Raw genomic sequence first — 19379 nt, forward strand, 5'->3', positions numbered from 1 at the left:
TGCATTGATAAAAATTATTTTTAAAAGCTGTCCAAGGACATTGGGATTAATGAGAAGAAAATAACAGCAAATTTCTAGTAGCAAAGAGAAGGGTTCAAAACTATTACATTTACCTTAGCACTCTGCTTGGAGTTTTAATCAGTTTTTAATTTTAATGTAGATGTGTAGTATATTATAAATATGTAAAGTTCTATTTGAGGACTTAAGTAATAAGATTCTGGAAAGTTGTTGATACTGTGGTCTTGTTCACATTCCTTAATTTGTTTTCTTTCTTCCTTTTCTTCTCCACATTTACCCTCTGAAAATCAACTGCAGCAAAAATTTCTCAACAAGGCAGTCTTAGTAGGAATGAGAATTTATGAAAGGAGTAACTAAGGGATACTTTGTGGAAAAGAATGTTGGGAGTGGATATACAGAACGGCATGGTTGAAAGGTTGATTTTGGGAGTTGTACCTGCCTGGATTCGTGCACATTGCCTTATTTGAATAAGTTTCTTTTCATTTAAAACATGAAAGTAGATTTTTTTTTTTAAATTCTAGAGCAATAATCAACATAGATTTTGGAGGAAAAAAGGAAGTATGAAAATAAATTTTCATAATTTTTTATAAAACATGTTTGTATATATAAATATCAAAAAATTTTAAAACTGTGGCAAAATACTCATAACAGTATTTGCGTATATATTTTTAATGAGGATATATTTTTACAAAACTGGAATACCAGTGAATATTTTTGTATTCTACTTTTAAATGTATTATATCATGACTCCCATATACCATCATACATTTTTCAAAACATTGTTTTTAATGACTGCAGATATTTCAACCCAGAAGTTCACAGAAGTATGGGGTCCCCAAGATCATTTTAGGGAATCTGCAAAATCTAATCTTAACATATCAGTTTGAGACTAGATTTTTCATAAACTTGAATCAGAACAACATTGTAACAGTCTGAATGCAAAGTAGATATTAGAGTTCATCTGTCTTCTATCAAGTCAGATGTTTAAAGAGATTGCAAAAATGTAAAAGCACTGCCATTCTCACTAACATGTATTTGAAAGCTCTAGGTTTTCATAAAAATGTGTTTTTATACCATCATATAATAGGTTTATTATTTTTGAATGAATAAACATTTTTTAAATGTCTTGATTTCAATTGCTCATATGGTAAATATTGGGAAATGTAAACCCTATAAACAAAAGTTCCTTGGGATTTTTAGTAAATTTTAAGACTGCTAAGTGGTCGTGAGGCCAGAAAGTTTAAGGACTTCCCTCCCCTTCAGCCTCTGGATGAACCATAATTTATTTCACTTATCCTGCTGTTTAAGGATATTTGGATGGTTTCTTTATGCTATTGTAAATAAAGTCAAAGTGAGCATCTCCGTTCTAAAACATTGGTGTGAGTTTCTGATCATTTTTTTTAGAGTAGTTGTCTATAAATACAATACTAACAAAGTAATTTTAAGATTCTTGATATGGATTGCTTTCTGGAAATATTTAGTCATTTTTGCTTTCTTAATGTTTTTAGCATTCCTGTGTCCCTGCTCCAGATAATATGGAGTATTAGTATTTACAAAATTTTGCTGTTAATAATAATAGCTTTTATTTTTTAAACCCTTGTTATGTGCCACTGTTAATAACCTAGTGTAGATTATCTCATTTAATCTGCATCCCTGTTTCATGAGTTATTCTTTTCCCTTTTGAGAAAATAAGCTCAGAGAAGTAGTTTTTCTTAAAACCAGACTGCTAATAATTATCAAAATCAGTATTCAAATCCAGGTTTCTGATTCCAAAGCCTGTTTTGTTTGCACTAATCTATATTTAGGTTAAGCTTTGTTTATGCTGTGTATATCATGTTATACCTTATCTTTATTTTATATTGCTTTATTTCAGTATATTACTAGACTTTTATTTTGTATTTCCTGAAATGAGAGAACTTCCTAAGAGAACTTCCTTCTTAGGATGCTCTTGATAAATTCCTTTATAAATCTAACTTTCTTCCCCTTTTCACTTTCATTTGCATTATCTTTCTTTTTATCCAAAATGTGCTTGAGATCTATTGGGATGCTAGTTTTATATGCTTAAACCAAAATACTTGATTCTGTTCACAATCCCCATGTATGTCAGAGATAATCCTAATCCCCCTTGATGTAGAAACTAATATAACTTATGCTCAACTCTTAATAATTTTGGAAAATACATACATTCTTTGTCAAAGCACATTAGCACATTTGAGACTCTGAGAAATATTTTCCGAAAGAACTATTTTTAAAGTTAAATAGCATTTTACAAACATACTTGACTACAGAATCCTTACTGTACATTATTTACCATAGTATCTTTAATCTATCTTAATAGCAAATTTCCTTCTTTTTTGTGAGACATTTTCTGCTGATTCTTTAAAAAAAATTTAGGAATATTAACTAACCTACTTATTGCAGTTATTTCTTATTTTAGTAGCTTCAAGTTCCGAGAGAGAAATAACTAACAATTAATTATATGGCATATGAACTAATATTAGTTTGTAATCCAAAATGTGAATAGTTGATTTTCTGTTTAAAAGTAGTATACTTCACAGGTGGATTCTTGAATTTATTTTCAAGAGACATGGAAATCCATTTAGACTTCATTTCTGCTTATCGGTAACTATTTAATGTTCTTTCTCCATTATTCTTGTCTCTGTTTTTAACAGCTATTTTTAAATGCTAACAGTAAGGTGGCAGACAAGAACGAGAAAGACCTTGCCAACAAATTACTGACAGAAATGAATGAGGACCAGGTATCTACAAAGCCTGCATCTTGTTTTAGCTGAAGTCAAAATCAGTCAATGGGAACAGCTATTCCTGTACTTTTCTTCTTATGTCTTAAAATACACAAACACTATCTAATTCTAATCTTCATGAATTATTTTTGAAGATTGTTAAAAAATTAAAAATAAAATTTTTTTCATCTTAAACATTGAAATCCTGGTGGTTGATATAAATAGTCAGCAGTATTCCAGCTGTATATGTGTGTATCCTGTTCAGTTTAAGGAGACACAAAGTACAGGAATGGGATCCCAGTATCAATGCTGTCCACATGGTGGTGACTTCATATTTTGGGAGCTTCTTTTTCTAAGCATTGTGGTGTATTGGGACCTTAGGCTTTGTTTGTGAATATGTCTGGTCAGTTTTAATATCTTGATTCTTTGCTTCTTGATGATAAATAATGATTACAATTCAATGGACAACCCGAATCCTGGAGGAAGGGAAGAAGATGCTGAACTCTTTGAGTCTTACTTTAGCATAAAACTTAACCGTTTTCTATAAAGTCACTTTTATATGGATATAAAGCAGACATAAGTAATTTTTGTTGCTTTTCAGTATTAGGTAATTTAGTTTTGAAAAAACTACTTATTAAAAGTGCTTTGGTATTTTTTCTTTCCCAAAATGTTTAGAGAGCTTACATGATATCTTTTGTTAATGTTCTCTTAATACCCAGGTTTATAAATAGAACTATGGTATAAAGAGACTTGAAAATCTATTGTTTTCTGTTCTGGATGTAAAATATCAACTCTAGAGTACCATTTTAGATTTCTCTATAAATGTTAGTTCCTCTTAAGACCTTCTTATATAGGTTAACAAAATAATTACAATGATATTCTTAGGGGTTTATGTTAGTATTTCTAATTATGTTAGCTTTCCTAGTTATGTGATGCCTAGCCATCTTGGACAAAGTGTAGGAAAGATCTTATTCATATGAAATCCTTTATGCAGAATGATTAATGCATATTATAATGAGTTTATTACATATATGCTATGTATATGTAATAATGTTTAATAAATAACATTAACAGAAATCAGGATACTGGCTTAAAAGTGATAGATCTTAGTTTAAAATGACAGAGACCAAATCAGTCCCCTTTTACTCAGGTCATTTTTAGTGGGAGGGAGAAAGGAAAGTCCCATTTGTGGAGTGAGTAGCTTTAAGTCATAGTAATATATTCCCAAAAGCAGATTTTTGGGACTGTGAGTTTTTGCAACATTTCTACTTCTGCTATGCTTTCATGGTTGATTAAGCCTGATTATATAACAATCATGTTCAGTTTTTTTAATGTTGTTAATGTTATATTTTGTTTTTACTTTTTTCCTCTAAAGGTACTGCCCTAAAATTTAATACATCTCTTTATGATGAAGCTTAAACAGAAATAGACAAAATGAAGCTGAAGCTGTTTTGTTTTTTTTTCCAGCTTTTGGCATTAAAGGTTACCTTCTCAGAAACGTGATAATGCTTATAGATACATATTTCATTTTCTGTTATGCCTCAAATTTTGCACTTTATGTAAAAATAGAATACCTTATTGTTTGCCAGTGTGATTGGTGAATAAACATACCATTTCAATTGTAACACAGGGCTTGGAAACCAAATGGACAACACCATTTTAAGCATCTTATTATACATGCTAATAAAATTTCAAACTAAAAGGTTCAGTATATTTCTGAAGAGAAATTAAAATGTAATAGAATTTCTAATGATAGACATCCCTCCCTTCCTCTGGAGATTGTCCATTATTTTTAAAAGCATGTAGTAAGCTTGGTGTTCTTTTTGGTTTTGGTTTTGTTTTTTTTTCCAAAACATTTCAGAGTAATAAGTGAATGTAGTGTTGTCCTTGATACGTGGTTTATTTTCTGTCAAATAGGTAACTTTTCTTGCAGGTATAGTGTTTCAGAAATCTGTTTTATTGGAAGAGGAATGTATTGCATGTTTAGTAATTATTTTTTCAGGTTTTCAGAACAAAGGTTTCCTGACTGAATACAAATGTTGAACATGTTGTTAATTTCTTGCCTCCTCTTTTTTTCCCCCTCTCTCTCTGGTAGGTGTTTCAGGGACAATTGGATTGTTTGGCTATATCAACCATTCAGGCTTTGACAGCAGTAATGAACAAATCTCCAGCTGCTAAGGTGAAACATACATCCTCAAGCTCTAAATTGTTATTTAAATATACTAATTTTCACTGTATAATTCCCAAAGTAATGTATGAAAGTATGTGTATAGTACCTGTTGTTTCACACCTGAAGTGAAATTGTTCACAAACTATCTCAGTACAGGAATCATTTTGCTGATAATTTTAGAGACAAACACCTATGGGCACTACTTTAGGATTTTATGATACAATTGTAACCTAATAGTGATTTATATAGTGTCAGTCAGCAAAGGTAGCACTGGTGTTGAAATGATTATTTTAAGTGATTCTATGGTTAGTGTGTTTAAAGAATTACATTTTATGTCATAGTTTTTCTTCATTAATAAATCATGACTCTTTCACTTTGCTCAGTTTATGACTGACTACATTGTGAACATTTTCCACATGTGAGCAGCCTTTTCAGTTTGGGACTTGTTTTTCCAGATGACCATGGAAGTTCTGCTAGTTACTCTTAGGGTTTTCTTTCTTTCTCATTCACTACCATTGACTCTGTCCTGCTTTTCACTTACACTGATTTTGTGCTAGTAATTTCCACATTGAATAGTTTTAAGGATTAGTGAGTTCATCTTTGTAAAGTGGTAAGCATAGTGCTAGGCACATGCTAAATCCTTGATAAATATCAGTGTCTATCATCATCGTTATTACTACCATTACCATTTTTCCTTTTATCTAACACCTCTAATATAGTTCATGGTTTGCCTTTCTAATAGCAGACATGAATGAATGATTCCTTGTTCCCTAAGCCATGCCTTCAGTAGTATTCCTTACTTTCCATTGGTTTTTGTTAGGAGACTCTTAAAAATTGCTCTGTAAATGTTGCTATATATAACTCATGGTTGGATGCTTACTAGATAGGCTTATACAACTTTTACAGGCTGGCTTAGGAATTGAATGCCATTTACAATAGTTTCTGTAAAAAATCATTTTGGAGCATCTGGGTGGCTCAGTCAGTTAAAAGCATTTGCCTTTGGCTTAGGTCATGATCTCACAGTTCTGGGATGGAATTCTGGGATTGAGCCCATGTTGGGCTCCCCCACTCAGTGCGGAGTTGGCATCTCATGCTTCTCTGGCTTATGCTCTCTCTCACTCGTTCTTTCTCAAATAAATAAATAAAATCTTTTTAAAAAATCATTTTAAGTTCTAAGTAATTGATTTGAGTATAATAGATTGTACTGTACTTGAATTTCAGACCTGGAATGATGTTCAAGTCTTATTAAAATACAATACAATTTTATGATTTAAAGTTCAAAAAGTTACTTTAAAAATACCCTTTTGGGGAGCACTTGGATGGTTCAGTCAGCTAAGTGTCTGTCTGACTCTTGACCTCAGCTCAGGCCTTGATCTCAGGGTTGTGGAATTGAGGCCCATGTCTAGCTCCATACTCAGCATGTGAGATTCTCTCTCTCCTTCTACTCCTTTCCCCATTCATGCTGTCTCTCACTCTCTAAATATATAGATAAATTACTGAAATATTTTTTTATAAAAGCCCTTTAAAAATGATTGGTATTCTTTTTTTAAGTTTTTATTTAAATTACAGTTAAGGGATCCCTGGGTGGCGCAGCGGTTTGGCGCCTGCCTTTGGCCCAGGGCGCGATCCTGGAGACCCGGGATCGAATCCCACGTCAGGCTCCCGGTGCATGGAGCCTGCTTCTCCCTCTGCCTGTGTCTCTGCCTCTCTCTCTCTCTGTGACTATCATAAATAAATAAAAATTAAAAAAAATAAAAAATAAATTACAGTTAAGATACAGTGTAATATTAGTTTCAGGTGTACAATATAGTTATTCAACGCTTCCATACAGAACTCAGTGTTCACTACAACAAGTCACTTCTTGCTCTCCATCACCTCTGTATAATCTACCTCCCCACCCACCTCTCCTCTGGTAACCATTAGTGTGTTCTCTATAGGTAAGAATCGGTTTCTTAGCTTCTCTCTCTCTCTCTCTCTCTCTTTTTTTTTCCCTAAGCCTGTTTGTTTTGTTTCTTAAATGCCACATATGAATGAAATCCTACAAATCCTATTTGTCTTTCTCTGACTGACTTATTTCGCTTAACATAATACTCTAGATCCATCCATGTCATTGCAAATGATATTTCATCTTTTTATGACTGAAAAATAGTCCATCATATATATATTTATATATCTCTCTGTCTCTCTATATATAATCTACACACACATCTTCTTTATCCATTCATCAATTGATGGACACTTGGGCTGTTTCTATAATTTGACCACTGTAGCTAATACTGCTATAAACATAGGGGTGCTGCATCCCTTTGAATTAATGTTAAAAAATTCCTTTAAAAATTTTTCTTCCTCCCCTTCGCCCATAGTCAACTAGTTCCCCTCCACAGAGGCAACCAATGTTACTCATTTTATTTAAATATTTGATTTTAAGTGTATAGATTGATGCCTGATTTACTGGACCAATGTCGTATTACTAGCTTTTTTGGTTGTCTCTTTATTTTACTTCTAGGGTTGTGTGCCCACTTGTTCAAAAATACATATGACTTAGATCCTAATAAAATGAACTTGATATTTCAGATAATTCAGTCCTTTTAGATACAAAAAGCAGAGAGAAAAACTGGGTTGCCGAACTCTAATCTTGAGAGACTGCTGACTCCTCTTACCCCCAAAGTCTCCTCAATTTCTTCTCCGTATTTGTTTTGATTTCATGTATATTTCATGTTAAACTATATCATTACAAATCAAGTGAAAGGAAATGAATGTACCTGAATCTGAAATGAAAATAATAATTTTATAATGTACAATTCTTATTTATTTTACATTCTGATAGACTATGGTCACATATTTCAGAAGGTATATAGTTTATTTTAAGATGAAGTGATTTAAGAAATAAATATTGAGCTCAGTCTTTTCAATATTAAGTTAATTAACTTAAATGAGTATATAACGGCATTTTAAAATTCCAACAAATACAGTCTTTGAAGATTGTGCTTTGATGTATTTCTTTCCCTTCCCCTAGGAAGTATTTAAAGAAAGAATTGGTTATACACATATGTTTGAGGTTTTAAAATCCCTGGGTCATCCACCACTGGAACTACTTAAAGAACTTATGAATATGGTGAGTTTTTTAGTTTTTAATTATTAAACAAGTTCCATTATCTCCCTATCCAACGTGGTTACTAACTTTTTGTCTTTTATGTTGCTTTATAGGCTGTAGAGGGTGACCACACTTCAGTTGGGATATTGGGCATTAGTAATGTCCATCCTCTCTTGCTTCTTATCCAGTGGCTTCCAGAGCTAGAATCCCATGATCTGCAAATTTTCATCTCTGATTGGCTGAAAAGAATTTGCTGTATTAATAGGCAGAGTCGAACTACTTGTGTCAATGCAAACATGGGAATTCACATCATCAAAACACTTGATTCCCATTCTTCCCTCCATCGAACTTGTGCTGAGAACTTGATTGCACTTCATGCTTCCTTGGGGAGTCAGTCAGTGAGCTCAGAAGAAATACGTCAACTACTGAGATTGCTGAGAGTGGATGAATCTGAATATATTCACCCTTACACTACTCCTGTGACTCGAGCAATTCTGACAATGGCCCGAAAACAAAGTCTAGAGAGTGCACTACAGTATTTTAATTTGTCACATAGTATGGCAGGAATTACTGTGCCTTCCATACAGAAGTGGCCAGGATCTGCCTTTTCTTTCAATGCTTGGTTTTGCTTAGATCAGGATCAGTTGACTCTTGGCATTGCTAACAAAGGAGGAAAAAGAAAACAATTGTACAGGTACTGGTACAGATTATGGAATGTAAATGAATACTGTCACAACAATATATGCTGTAATTCCCAAACAGAAAAAAGCTTTTCAAGCCTCTAGTTTTTAAATGCGGGACAGTTTATCTGAAGCTTCTCTATCCTTAGGGTATATACAGTTTAATTATTAGTATTTTATTATTTCATTATATTGATTACATATCTCAAATATTTTGCTAGTTCTTTGGTTTAGAAGCAAAGTTCCTTCTTAAAAGTATTGTAAAAGTGGAGAAAAAGGAAAAATTTTTAAATGAATGCTGATCTTTTTGTTCCGTTGAAAATGCCATATATTTATATGAAGGATCAGAAAACCTTTGTTTCTGTGGATCCAAACTTAATTAATTCAGTAACTAATAAGTTTTAATACACCTCGTGATTTTTAAGACTTTTATTCATGCTTTTTGAATCCTGTTTGAAAGAATTTTGAAGATTTGAAAGTTTATTGTTTTACTGTTGTTTGATAATGGGATCTCACTCTTATGGCTACCTTTTTATAATTTACTAAACCAATTATTAAACCTAAAAAAGAATTATCTTTAAAGCAAGATTGGACTGATTGATACGTGGTAGAATGTAAACCACAGCATAATTGATAAAGATATTCATGATGATATGGTTTTGTGTGTTCCAGTGATGATAACTGAACAACTGACTTCAAAGGTTCTGATAACATATATTTTTGTTAGTTTTTTTACAGGAAGTGGCATGGGTTTTGAAGCTTTTATTACCCATTCAGGTATGTTGGTTGTGGCAGTGTGCACAAAAAGAGAATATGCTACAGTTATGCTTCCTGACCACAGTTTCTGTGATTCCCTCTGGGTAAGGTTTTAGGACATCACATTTAACTTTTTCTGGTTCTTTCTTTTTATTTGTTTTTAAGTTTGATTTGCCAACATATAGTATAACACCCAGCGTTCATCCCATCAAGTGTCCTCTTCAGTGTCCGTCACCCAGTTGCCCCATCCCCCTGCCCACTTCCCCTTCTGCAAACCTTTGTTTCCCAGAGTTAGGAGTCTCTCGTGGTTTGTCTCCCTCTCTAGTTTTTCCCACTCAGTTCCCCTCCTTATAATCCCTTTTACTATTTCTTATATTAAAAACACATTTGGTGCATGTACATCAGGAGTTGTCTCCTTTTTGAGAGTTGATTAATTTTCACTTTAAAATTCTATTTATGTTGAAGTTTATCTGTAAGGAAGTTAACATCATTATCATCATCATCATAAATTCAGCAGCAGTAAGTATTCTCCTAAAAAGTTAAAAGGAAATGTTAACATTTCTTTCAAGTTCTCTAGAATCTGATTTGATTTTGAAACTCCATTTAAAATGAGAACATAAATTATAAAAAACAATGCATTTCTGTTGCTTTTCTTAAAGTATAAATTGCTTATTAGAAAAATTGATTATAAAGAATACTCAGTCTTGATAAGTGCAGAAAAGATGCTATGTTACAATTGTGTATAAATTTTCCAGAATAGATGTAAATGCTTTTATTGTACTACAGGAAAAATTGTCATTCACTTTAAGAACAGAATTTTAACCAAGATTTAATTATGCTTAATCTCAATGTTCTACTCAAACTAATACTCTGAAAGTATTTATCATTCCAAAGATTTAATGTAATTTTAATCTTTAAATTTATGTCTTACTTTATTAGCACAACATAACCATTGTTCATATGCCTGGAAAAAGACCTTTTGGTCAGAGCCTTGTCTATATCTATGACAACGGACAGCAGAAGGTCTCTGCCCCTCTCAGATTTCCTGCCATGAATGAAGTAAGCATATCTAACCTATTCTTTATGGGACACATTGAGAACTCTTGAAAAAAATTTTTTTTAAAGATTTATTTATTTATTTATGAGAGAGAGAGAGACAGAGAGAGAGCGAGAGAGGGGCAGAGACACAGGCAGAGGGAGAAGCAGGCTCCATGCCAGAAGCCCGATGCAGGACTCGATCCCGGGACTCCAGGATCGCACCCTGGGCCAAAGGCAGGTGCCAAACCGCTGAGCCACCCAGGGATCCCCCTTGAAAAATTTTAATTTAATGTAGAAGGTTCTGTTTTTTTTTTAAATATGTGCCCATAAATTTTAAAGGGTTTTCTATATTATAACGTATAGTAAGTTAATATTTAATACCATTAGCCTATCATTATTAGATGAAGTTAGACAACATGTAATAAAAACAACTTAAAGAAGAAACAAATGTAGTTAAATTAGGCTTAGGAGAAAAAGACTAAAAATAGGAAAGCCAAAGAAATTGAATAGTAGAGAGCAAAAGATTGTTTAAAAAAGCTCCTCCAAGGGCACCTGCCTGGCTCAGTGGGAAGAGCATGGGACTCTTGTGGTTATGAGTTCAAGCCCCACATGGAGTGTAAAGATTACTTTAAAATAAAATCTTTTAGTAAATAAATAAAGCCCATCAGGTATACAAGGTACTTAGAGATTATTATGATGAGCTCTTTTTCATTTCTACTGAATTTAAAATAGTAATGAAGAAACTTTTTTTTTTTTTTTAGAAACTTTTTTTAAAAAGATTTTATTTATTCATGAGAGACAGAGAGAGAGATGCAGAGACATAGGGAGAAGCAAGCTCCCGGTGGGGAGCCTGATGCGGGACTCGATCCCAGGATCTAGGGATCATGACCTGAGCCAAAGGCAGATGCTCAATCACTGAGCCACCCAGGTATCCCAGTTATGTAGAAACTTTAAGCCTTTAAATTGTAGTCAAATATAAACCAGAATATATTTACTGAGATGATTCTTTTTTTTTTTTTTTTAAGATTTTATTTATTTATTCATAGACACAGAGAGAGAGGCAGAGACACAGGCAGAGGGAGAAGCAGGCTCCATGCAGGTAGCCCGATGTGGGACTCGATCCCGGGTCTCCAGGATCGCACCCCAGGCTGCAGGCGGCGCCAAACCGCTGCACCACCGGGGCTGCCCTACTGAGATGATTCTTGAAGAACATTAGTGTAAAGGTTTTTTGAGAATTCTTAAATAATTTTGAAAGAGCTTTTTAAAAAAATGATGAAATACATTATTTCCTAAGTCCTTTTAGGATTCTAGTAATTGTTGTTATCCATCCTGATGCTCATTACAGAATAACCTGTAATTAGTATTATTTATACAAATGTTTAGCTTGTTTATAAATTTTAAGGGCGAAAGTAGTTTCCTCTATTTGAGAATACAGTAAAATTGTTAAAGATTTTAAAAATACTCATTAAAATGTGAGTTATAAAAGTAATGCATCTAAATACCATAGGCCAAAAGTAACATCTGTAATGACTTATGTGTGCACACATTATGAACCAATAAAATTAAAACTTCCTGTTTTAGTTTCCATCTATTTGTTTTCTTAATTTTATGTACTGTTTTTTTTCAATATCAAGTTAGAGATGTAATTAAAATTATGTAATTTATTTTGTTTCTTAATTCTTAGCCTTTTATTTCCTGCTGCATTGGTTCAGCTGGGCAAAGAACCACGACTCCTCCACCATCCCAAATTCCAGATCCGCCTTTTTCTTCCCCCATTACTCCTCATCGGACATCATTTGGTGGAATTTTGTCATCAGCCTCCTGGGGAGGATCACTTGAAAAATCAAAACTGATTACCAAATTGATATCAGCTGGAACCCAAGATAGTGAATGGGGATGCCCCACATCTCTGGAGGGTCAGCTAGGGTCTGTTATCATCTTCTACGAAGCACTACAGCCTCCTCAAGTGAAGGCATTATATTTAGCAGGTGAGCATGTACAGTCATACTTCTTAAACTTAGTTTTTTTGTTGCCTACATGTATTTTGAAGAATATATTTGATCTCAAGAGTATATTTCTATTTGTAATGGAAGCTGAAAGGGAAGAAAATACTCACTACATTTCATCCTCCCCACCTCCAACTTGATTGGGGTATTATTGATATAGAACATAGGTATGTTTAAGAAGTACAGTGTAGGGATGCCTGGGTGGCTCAGTGGTTGAGTGTCTGCCTTTGGCCCAGGGTGTGATCCTGGAGTCCCAGAATCAAGTCTCACGTCAGGCTCCCTGCATGGAGCCTTCTTCTGCCGGTGTCTCTGCCTCTCTCTCTCTGTCTGTCATGAATAAATAAAATCTTAAAAAAAAAAGAAGTACAATGTAATGATTTGGTACACATACATATTGCAAAATGATTACCACAATAAGGTTAGTTAGGACCTCAGTCCCTCACATAATTACAGCGTGTGATTGTGTGATGTGTGGTGAAAGCATTTGAGATCTACTCTCTTAACTTTTTTTTTTTCTTAAGATTTTATTTATTTATTCATGAGAGACACACAGAGAGAGGCAGAGACACAGGCAGAGGGAGAAGCATGCTTTATGTGGAGCCTGACGTGGGACTCGATCCCAGGTCTCCAGGATCAGGCCCTGGGCTGAAGGTGGCGCTAAACCGCTGAGCCACCTGGGCTGCCCTACTCTCTTAATAACTTTTTGGGATATAATATAGTATAGTTAACTCTAGTATACCATACCTTTTTTTTTGGTAAGCATAAATAAAGCAAACCTTTAGGAAATATTTCAAATATTCACAATAACATCTATATTAGTCTGTTAGGACTGCTCTAACACAATACCACAGACTTGGGTTACTTAAACACTATTTCTTCACAATTCTGGGTGTATAATTCCAAGATCAAGTTTCCATCAGGCTTGGTTTCTGTTGAAGATTCTCCCTGGCTTGTAGATGACTGCCTTCTCACTGTGACCTCACATGGCATCTTCCCTTGGTGTATGTGCGAAGAGAAAGATGTCTATTCCTCTTCTTATGAGGGACCCTTATGACGTCATTTAACTTTAGATACCTCCTTAAAGACCCTATCTCCAAATATAATCACGTAGGCGGCTAAAACTTCCAACATATGAGTTTGGGAGGGACATAATTCAGTATATAATATTGCCAGTACTTTTGACAGATTTTAATAAATTGATGAAACAAAAATAAGTCTATGTTTATAAGAAATCATATGATTGATTCTAAAATTATGTGTCTTGTTCTAAGACCTGTCATTTTTATATTAACATACCTGAAGAAATGAGGACAGAAGAATCCTATTTCTTGGATAAGATTACAAGCTATTTTTGTTTTGGCTTTTCCTTTTTCTTTTGGCAGTGATTTTAAAGATACACACTGTTATTATTGGATCATAACTTTTCAAAATTATATCTATAGTAGGATGTTCAGGAGGTAAACCTCTAAGTATTTATATGTATCAACTGCAAAAGAGTTATGTAAAAATATCTTTTTTAGATTACATAAGAATCTTGAAATGAATGGGACTGCCTAGACTTAATTTGGATTTTATTTTTATAATTCTTCCAATTTACAGTTCTACTCTTACAAATAATAATTATTTGTTGTATAGTCTTCTTAATGATTGTTTTGGATGGTTGCATAATATTTCATTGAATCTCTATTGCATAATTTACTTAGGTTGTTTATAGTTTTTAATTTGACATAAACTTCAAGTATTAAATAAGATGAGCTATTGTACTTTTAGTGTTTTTCCTTAATTTGGATAGGTTCACTTATAATAAACTCCCAGGATATATATTCAAAGTGTTTGAATTTTTTTTGGCTCTTAATACATGTTGCTTAATCTGTTTCCAAAAGATATATACCAATTCATAGTGTCTACTAGTAAAATGTAAGTATACCAGTTTCACCACAGCTTATTAAGGTGGAATGGTCAGTACTGTTTCCTTCATTTTTTGATTTAAGATGGGAACTTGTTATAATTTGTATTTCTTAGATTTTTTTTTAGTCTTATTAATTCACAGTTCAATTTCTGTGGTATCTATTCACATTATTGGTTGATTGTTTTGCTATTTTATCTTATAAATTTAAATTACGTTAGATAAATTACTAAGTAAATTTTGTTATATTTGATATTAGTTTTCTGATACCATATAAAATTCCCTTTCTCTAGTGGACATCAAACCACCCCCCAGCTTTTTTTAGGTTTTAGATGAACTGGAGGTGATGTAAAAATAAAGTTCATTTGGCTAGTATGTTTTTTTTTTCCTTTTCAATCAATCAATCTTATTTATTTCAAAATTTCCTTCTTTTACCTTCAACAAAAATACATTTCCATTCCTTATATCTTTGTAACATATCTCCTAGTTTTCTACATGCAGAATTTATCTCTGATTCTTATCAGTTTGTATAGTTAGCAGAATTTTAACTTTTAGAAACCTTAGTCTCCCTTGAAAACAATATAGTAAGTAAGCATGAACCCTTACATCCGAATTCTTTAGACCTAAGTTGATGAATCAATAAAGCACAAACCATGTTTACCAACAGACTCAAAAATCCTTAGTTTCTTTGCAGTAAGAAATAAAAACCATAAATCTGTGTTTCGTAAGCAGTGCTTTAGTGCTTTACTCAAACTCGAACCCTAACCCTAACCCTAACCCTAATCCTAAATTGGGTTCTTTTTTTTTTTTTTCTAAGATTTTATTTATTTACTCATGAACTCATGAGAGACACAGGCAGAGACACAGGCAGAGACACAGGCAGAGGGAGAAACAGGCTCCACGCAGGGAGCTTGACATGGGACTTGATCCAGGGTCTCCAGGATCACGCCCTGGGCTGAAGGCGGCGCTAAACCACTGAGCCACCCGGGCTGCCCCTAAATTGGGTTCTGACTCAACCCAGCCCCATAGCCTGGCCCAGAAGCACAAGGGACTGACAACACGTAAGCGACACCAGAAAACTCAGCCACCCACTCGGGGAAATGTGGCCATTTGGAAGACCAGCAAATATCTAGAACCCAAACAATTGGAAGGGCCTCCTGAGCCCAGTCATACATTCAATGTCGCCACTGCATATCAACTCCAATCCTGAGCCTCACGCTAAGCCTTGCCCTCAACTCAGCCTTCTGGGGAGGTCTCTACCATTTGGGCAGATGGGAACCTCCAAGCTCCTGGGCCCTAACCCTAGATTGAGATGTGATCTGACCCAGCCCCAGAGCCTGGGTCCAAATCCCGAGGGACTGATGATTCATGAGCGACACCAGAAAGCTCGGGACACCCCCCAGGAGGAAAAAGTGCCGTTTGTATGAGGAGCAGACAGCAGGAGCTCAAGAAATTGGAAGGGCAATCTGAGCCCACCCTGCACACCAGCCGTGCATCTGAACCTCACTAACCCTTGCCCTCACTTCAGCCCTGCGGGGATGTCTCCCCCATGATAGCAGATGGGACCCTCCAAGCTGTTGGACCCTCACCTTCTCCCTAACCCTAACCCTAAACTCAGCTCTCCATTGAGGTGTCCTCACTGCTGGCTGATAGGTCCCTCCAAATTCCTGGGCTCTAACACCCTAGCTTTGCATCCAGATTTTATACCATGGCTAGTATGTTTTAACTGTGTTGAATAGCTTGAAACAGCTTAATTTTAAATTTTATTCTGATTACACAGAACCAAGGAGGCCATATATATTCAGTGACATTTGTGTATGTGTGTCTAAATAATTTTCAGGTCCAAACTGTTTAAGTCCTTGGAAATTCCAAGAGTCTGACATGGCTGACCTGCCTGGTAACATCCTTCTTCACTACACTGCAAAGGTGAGAATAAATGCATGGAGTGTATCTAGTTGTAATTATGCTGTGAACTAAAATTCCATTTTTGTTCCTTTTGTCATTTTGATGGATATTTGAGAAGGATGGTCTTGAATTTCCATTTAAAAATTACTAATTTTCAAAAGAAGAGGAGAAGCAATAAAAATTAATTGGCAACTCTCAACTAGGATTCAAATGTTAATCATTATTTCATCCCAGTAGTATGAGTGGGAATCGTTATAGTTGGAATTTGTACTAATGAATTGACATCAGTAAACTTATATTATCTTACTGTTTTGGAAGGAGAGATTAAATAGAACAACTTTTTTTTTATTTTTTAAATGTAATACTAGCAAGAAAACGAACCAAAAAAAAGAAATGTTTATTTCATAAAGAGAAATAAGAAACTACTTATATGCAAGCATACATAGTCCTTTTTCCTTCAAAGAGTTACCCAGTGAAAGTAATTAAGATCAGCAATAGCTGAGGGAAAGATCAAGCGTAGAACTCGAAGGAAAAAAGGGAAAGTGACATAAACAATATTAGTTGCCTTCATTGTACCAAATGTTACGCTGACCCAGAAAATGCTTTTGTTTGCGAGATTATACAATGTAGAAATTTTTTTCTAGGTTAGCCAGCTAGTACGTGGTCATAATTTATTACTTTGAAAACTTACTTGTGATATCTGACCTAATAAAATTTACTTACCATTTATATTACCCTTAACTTTTTATTTTGATTAATTTCAAGCCTAGAGTGTTTGAAGGAATGGTAAACTAAAATCATATATACTCTCCACCTGAATTCACCAATTATTAACATTTTGCCATACCTGTTGACTTTGTCTCAATCTTTTGTGAAGATAGATTGACGTAGCTATCAGACACTTTTAAATACCCCTAAATATTTCTATGTAATTATTAACCTACCTAGAAAAATTATCAGTAATTTATATACTCTTTCAAATTTTCCCAGTTTTCCTGAAAATATTTTGTTTATTAGCCTTTTAAAAATTTAAATCTGGATCAAGGTTCATGCATTGTGTTATCTATAAGGTCTCTTCTGCCTCAATCTTTTTTAATGTTTGCGTTTTGTAACACTAACTTTTTTCCAAAGATATGTTTGTCTGCTGAACTAGACTTTTAAGTTATTTTCTTGGGAGGAACTGTATCATATTCTTATTTTCACTTTTAGAAGTAGATAGGAAATAATTGAATTTAATCTCACTAATGTATTTAGTAGCATGTTCTAGACTTAATAGCTAATTGAGTCTTTTTGGCATTATGGTTGTCATATTCTCTTTTCAAATTTAAACTTGATAAAATTCTGTAATAAAATAGCTATTAATGTTTTTCCTCAAGAAATTCAGTATGGCAAATATATACAATAAACATTTTCTTCGAAAATATTTCTTAAAAATGGTGATAATATGAGTGTTCTGTGGTTAAGTTTGGGGAGATGTATTTTGTATATCCATTTAGAGATTGATGATATCACTTGAAAAATCTTGTTAAAAACTAGTTTACTTTTGTTTTATCCTACTTTTTTCATAAGTTATTTGAGCATAGAACATGTTCTGTTTTTTAATCGTACTTATTGACAAGTACTAGTCTGGGAAAAGGTGCTCTAGAGGGTTTTTTGACAGTCAGCAGTTTTTCATTTTTGTGCTCATGTGTAGGAGGTGTTAAGCCATCCATTGCTGATAATTTTTATAATTTTTTGAGTGTCTTCTTCAAGCCAAGAATTGTGCTGAACTTTCAGGATATAAAGATGAATAAAGTGTCTGACTTTAAGAAGCTTATAACTTAATATTGTAAGCATCTTATCATTGACTATTCTATATACCCTTTTAAATTATGATGAAATGGGCAGCCTGGGTGGCTCAGTGGTTTAACGCCGCCTTCAGCCCAGGGCGTGATCCTGGAAACCCGGGATCAAGTCCCATGTCAGGCTCCCTGCATGGAGCCTGCTTCTCCCTCTGCCTGTGTCTCTGCCTCTCTCTCTCTCTGTGTGTCTCTGCCTCTCTCTCTCTCTCTCTGTGTGTGTGTGTCTCTCATGAATAAATAAATAAAATCTTTAAAAGAAAAGAAAAAAATTATGGTGAAATGTTTCACATATAGTTAAAATGATGTTTTGTCCTCATTGTGCTTAGCTATTTGCCATATTTTCCTTTTATTCTTAGGCCTGCAAAAATTCAATCTGTCTTGATTTATCTACTAATTGTTTGCATGGGAGATTAACAGGAAACAAAGTAGTGAACTGGGACATCAAGGTAAGTAATGATGAGCAACATACTATGTTGAGTTTATTGAACCTTTTAAAGAGTTTATCTTTTAAGCACCACCAGTTTTTTTTTTTTTAAAGATTTTATTTATTTATTCATGATAGTCACACAGAGAGAGACAGAGAGGCAGAGACACAGGCAGAGGGAGAAGCAGGCTCCATGCAGGGAGCCCGATGTGGGATTTGATCCCGGGTCTCCAGGATCGTGCCCTGGGCCAAAGGCAGGCACCAAACCGCTGCACCACCCAGGGATCCCTAAGCACCACCAGTTTAATCTGAGTAATAAGTCCTGGTGAATATGTTTGCAGGCAAGATATACAGTTTGAAGTATAAACAAAGGAGTAGAATGATTAGTTTGCTTGAAAGTTAGTTACCTCCTTAAACTGCATTTGAATTTAACAGTTTCCTTTAGAAGAATATACTGCCTTAGTTTATTGATCTGCTTTTAAGGTATTTAATCCCTAAATTTATATGGCAGATTTCAACCAGAGAGCACAGGTGAGGGGTGGAGCAGAGGCAGAGGGGCAAGCAGATTCCCCACTGAGCAGGGAGTCAGCCCAATGCAGGGCTCAATCCCAGAACCCTGAGATCATGACTTGAGCCAAAGTCACATGCTTAACTCACTGAGCCATCCAGGTAACCACCCCCCCCTCCAGTTTATTTATTTATTTGAGAAAGAGAATGTGCATGCAAGCAGGGAGACTTGCAGAGGGAGGAGAAAGAGAATCCTCAAAAAGATTTCCACCACTGAGAGAAGTCCCAGGACC

The 19379-nt window shown here is 34.4% G+C and overlaps 1 protein-coding gene across 3 annotated transcripts in view; it reads left to right on the forward strand.

Moving 5' to 3' along the window:
* The window catches only part of NBEAL1 (neurobeachin like 1), a 174155-nt gene that overhangs the window by 58848 nt on the left and 95928 nt on the right, over positions 1 to 19379 (forward strand). For 2 of the 3 annotated variants that reach the window (XM_055345172.1, XM_055345170.1), the window contains exons 11-19: positions 2691 to 2777; positions 4855 to 4938; positions 7946 to 8044; positions 8137 to 8717; positions 9431 to 9563; positions 10399 to 10518; positions 12182 to 12485; positions 16250 to 16335; positions 18512 to 18601. In XM_055345172.1, the coding sequence (XP_055201147.1) occupies positions 2691 to 2777; positions 4855 to 4938; positions 7946 to 8044; positions 8137 to 8717; positions 9431 to 9563; positions 10399 to 10518; positions 12182 to 12485; positions 16250 to 16335; positions 18512 to 18601 (1584 nt within the window). The remainder of the gene's footprint in view (positions 1 to 2690; positions 2778 to 4854; positions 4939 to 7945; positions 8045 to 8136; positions 8718 to 9430; positions 9564 to 10398; positions 10519 to 12181; positions 12486 to 16249; positions 16336 to 18511; positions 18602 to 19379) is intronic. The other variant, XM_055345173.1, reaches the window with a different exon arrangement.

This window comes from Nyctereutes procyonoides, unplaced genomic scaffold, assembly GCF_905146905.1.
Source record: "Nyctereutes procyonoides isolate TBG_1078 unplaced genomic scaffold, NYPRO_anot_genome, whole genome shotgun sequence".
In the NCBI taxonomy this organism is placed as follows: domain Eukaryota; kingdom Metazoa; phylum Chordata; class Mammalia; order Carnivora; family Canidae; genus Nyctereutes; species Nyctereutes procyonoides.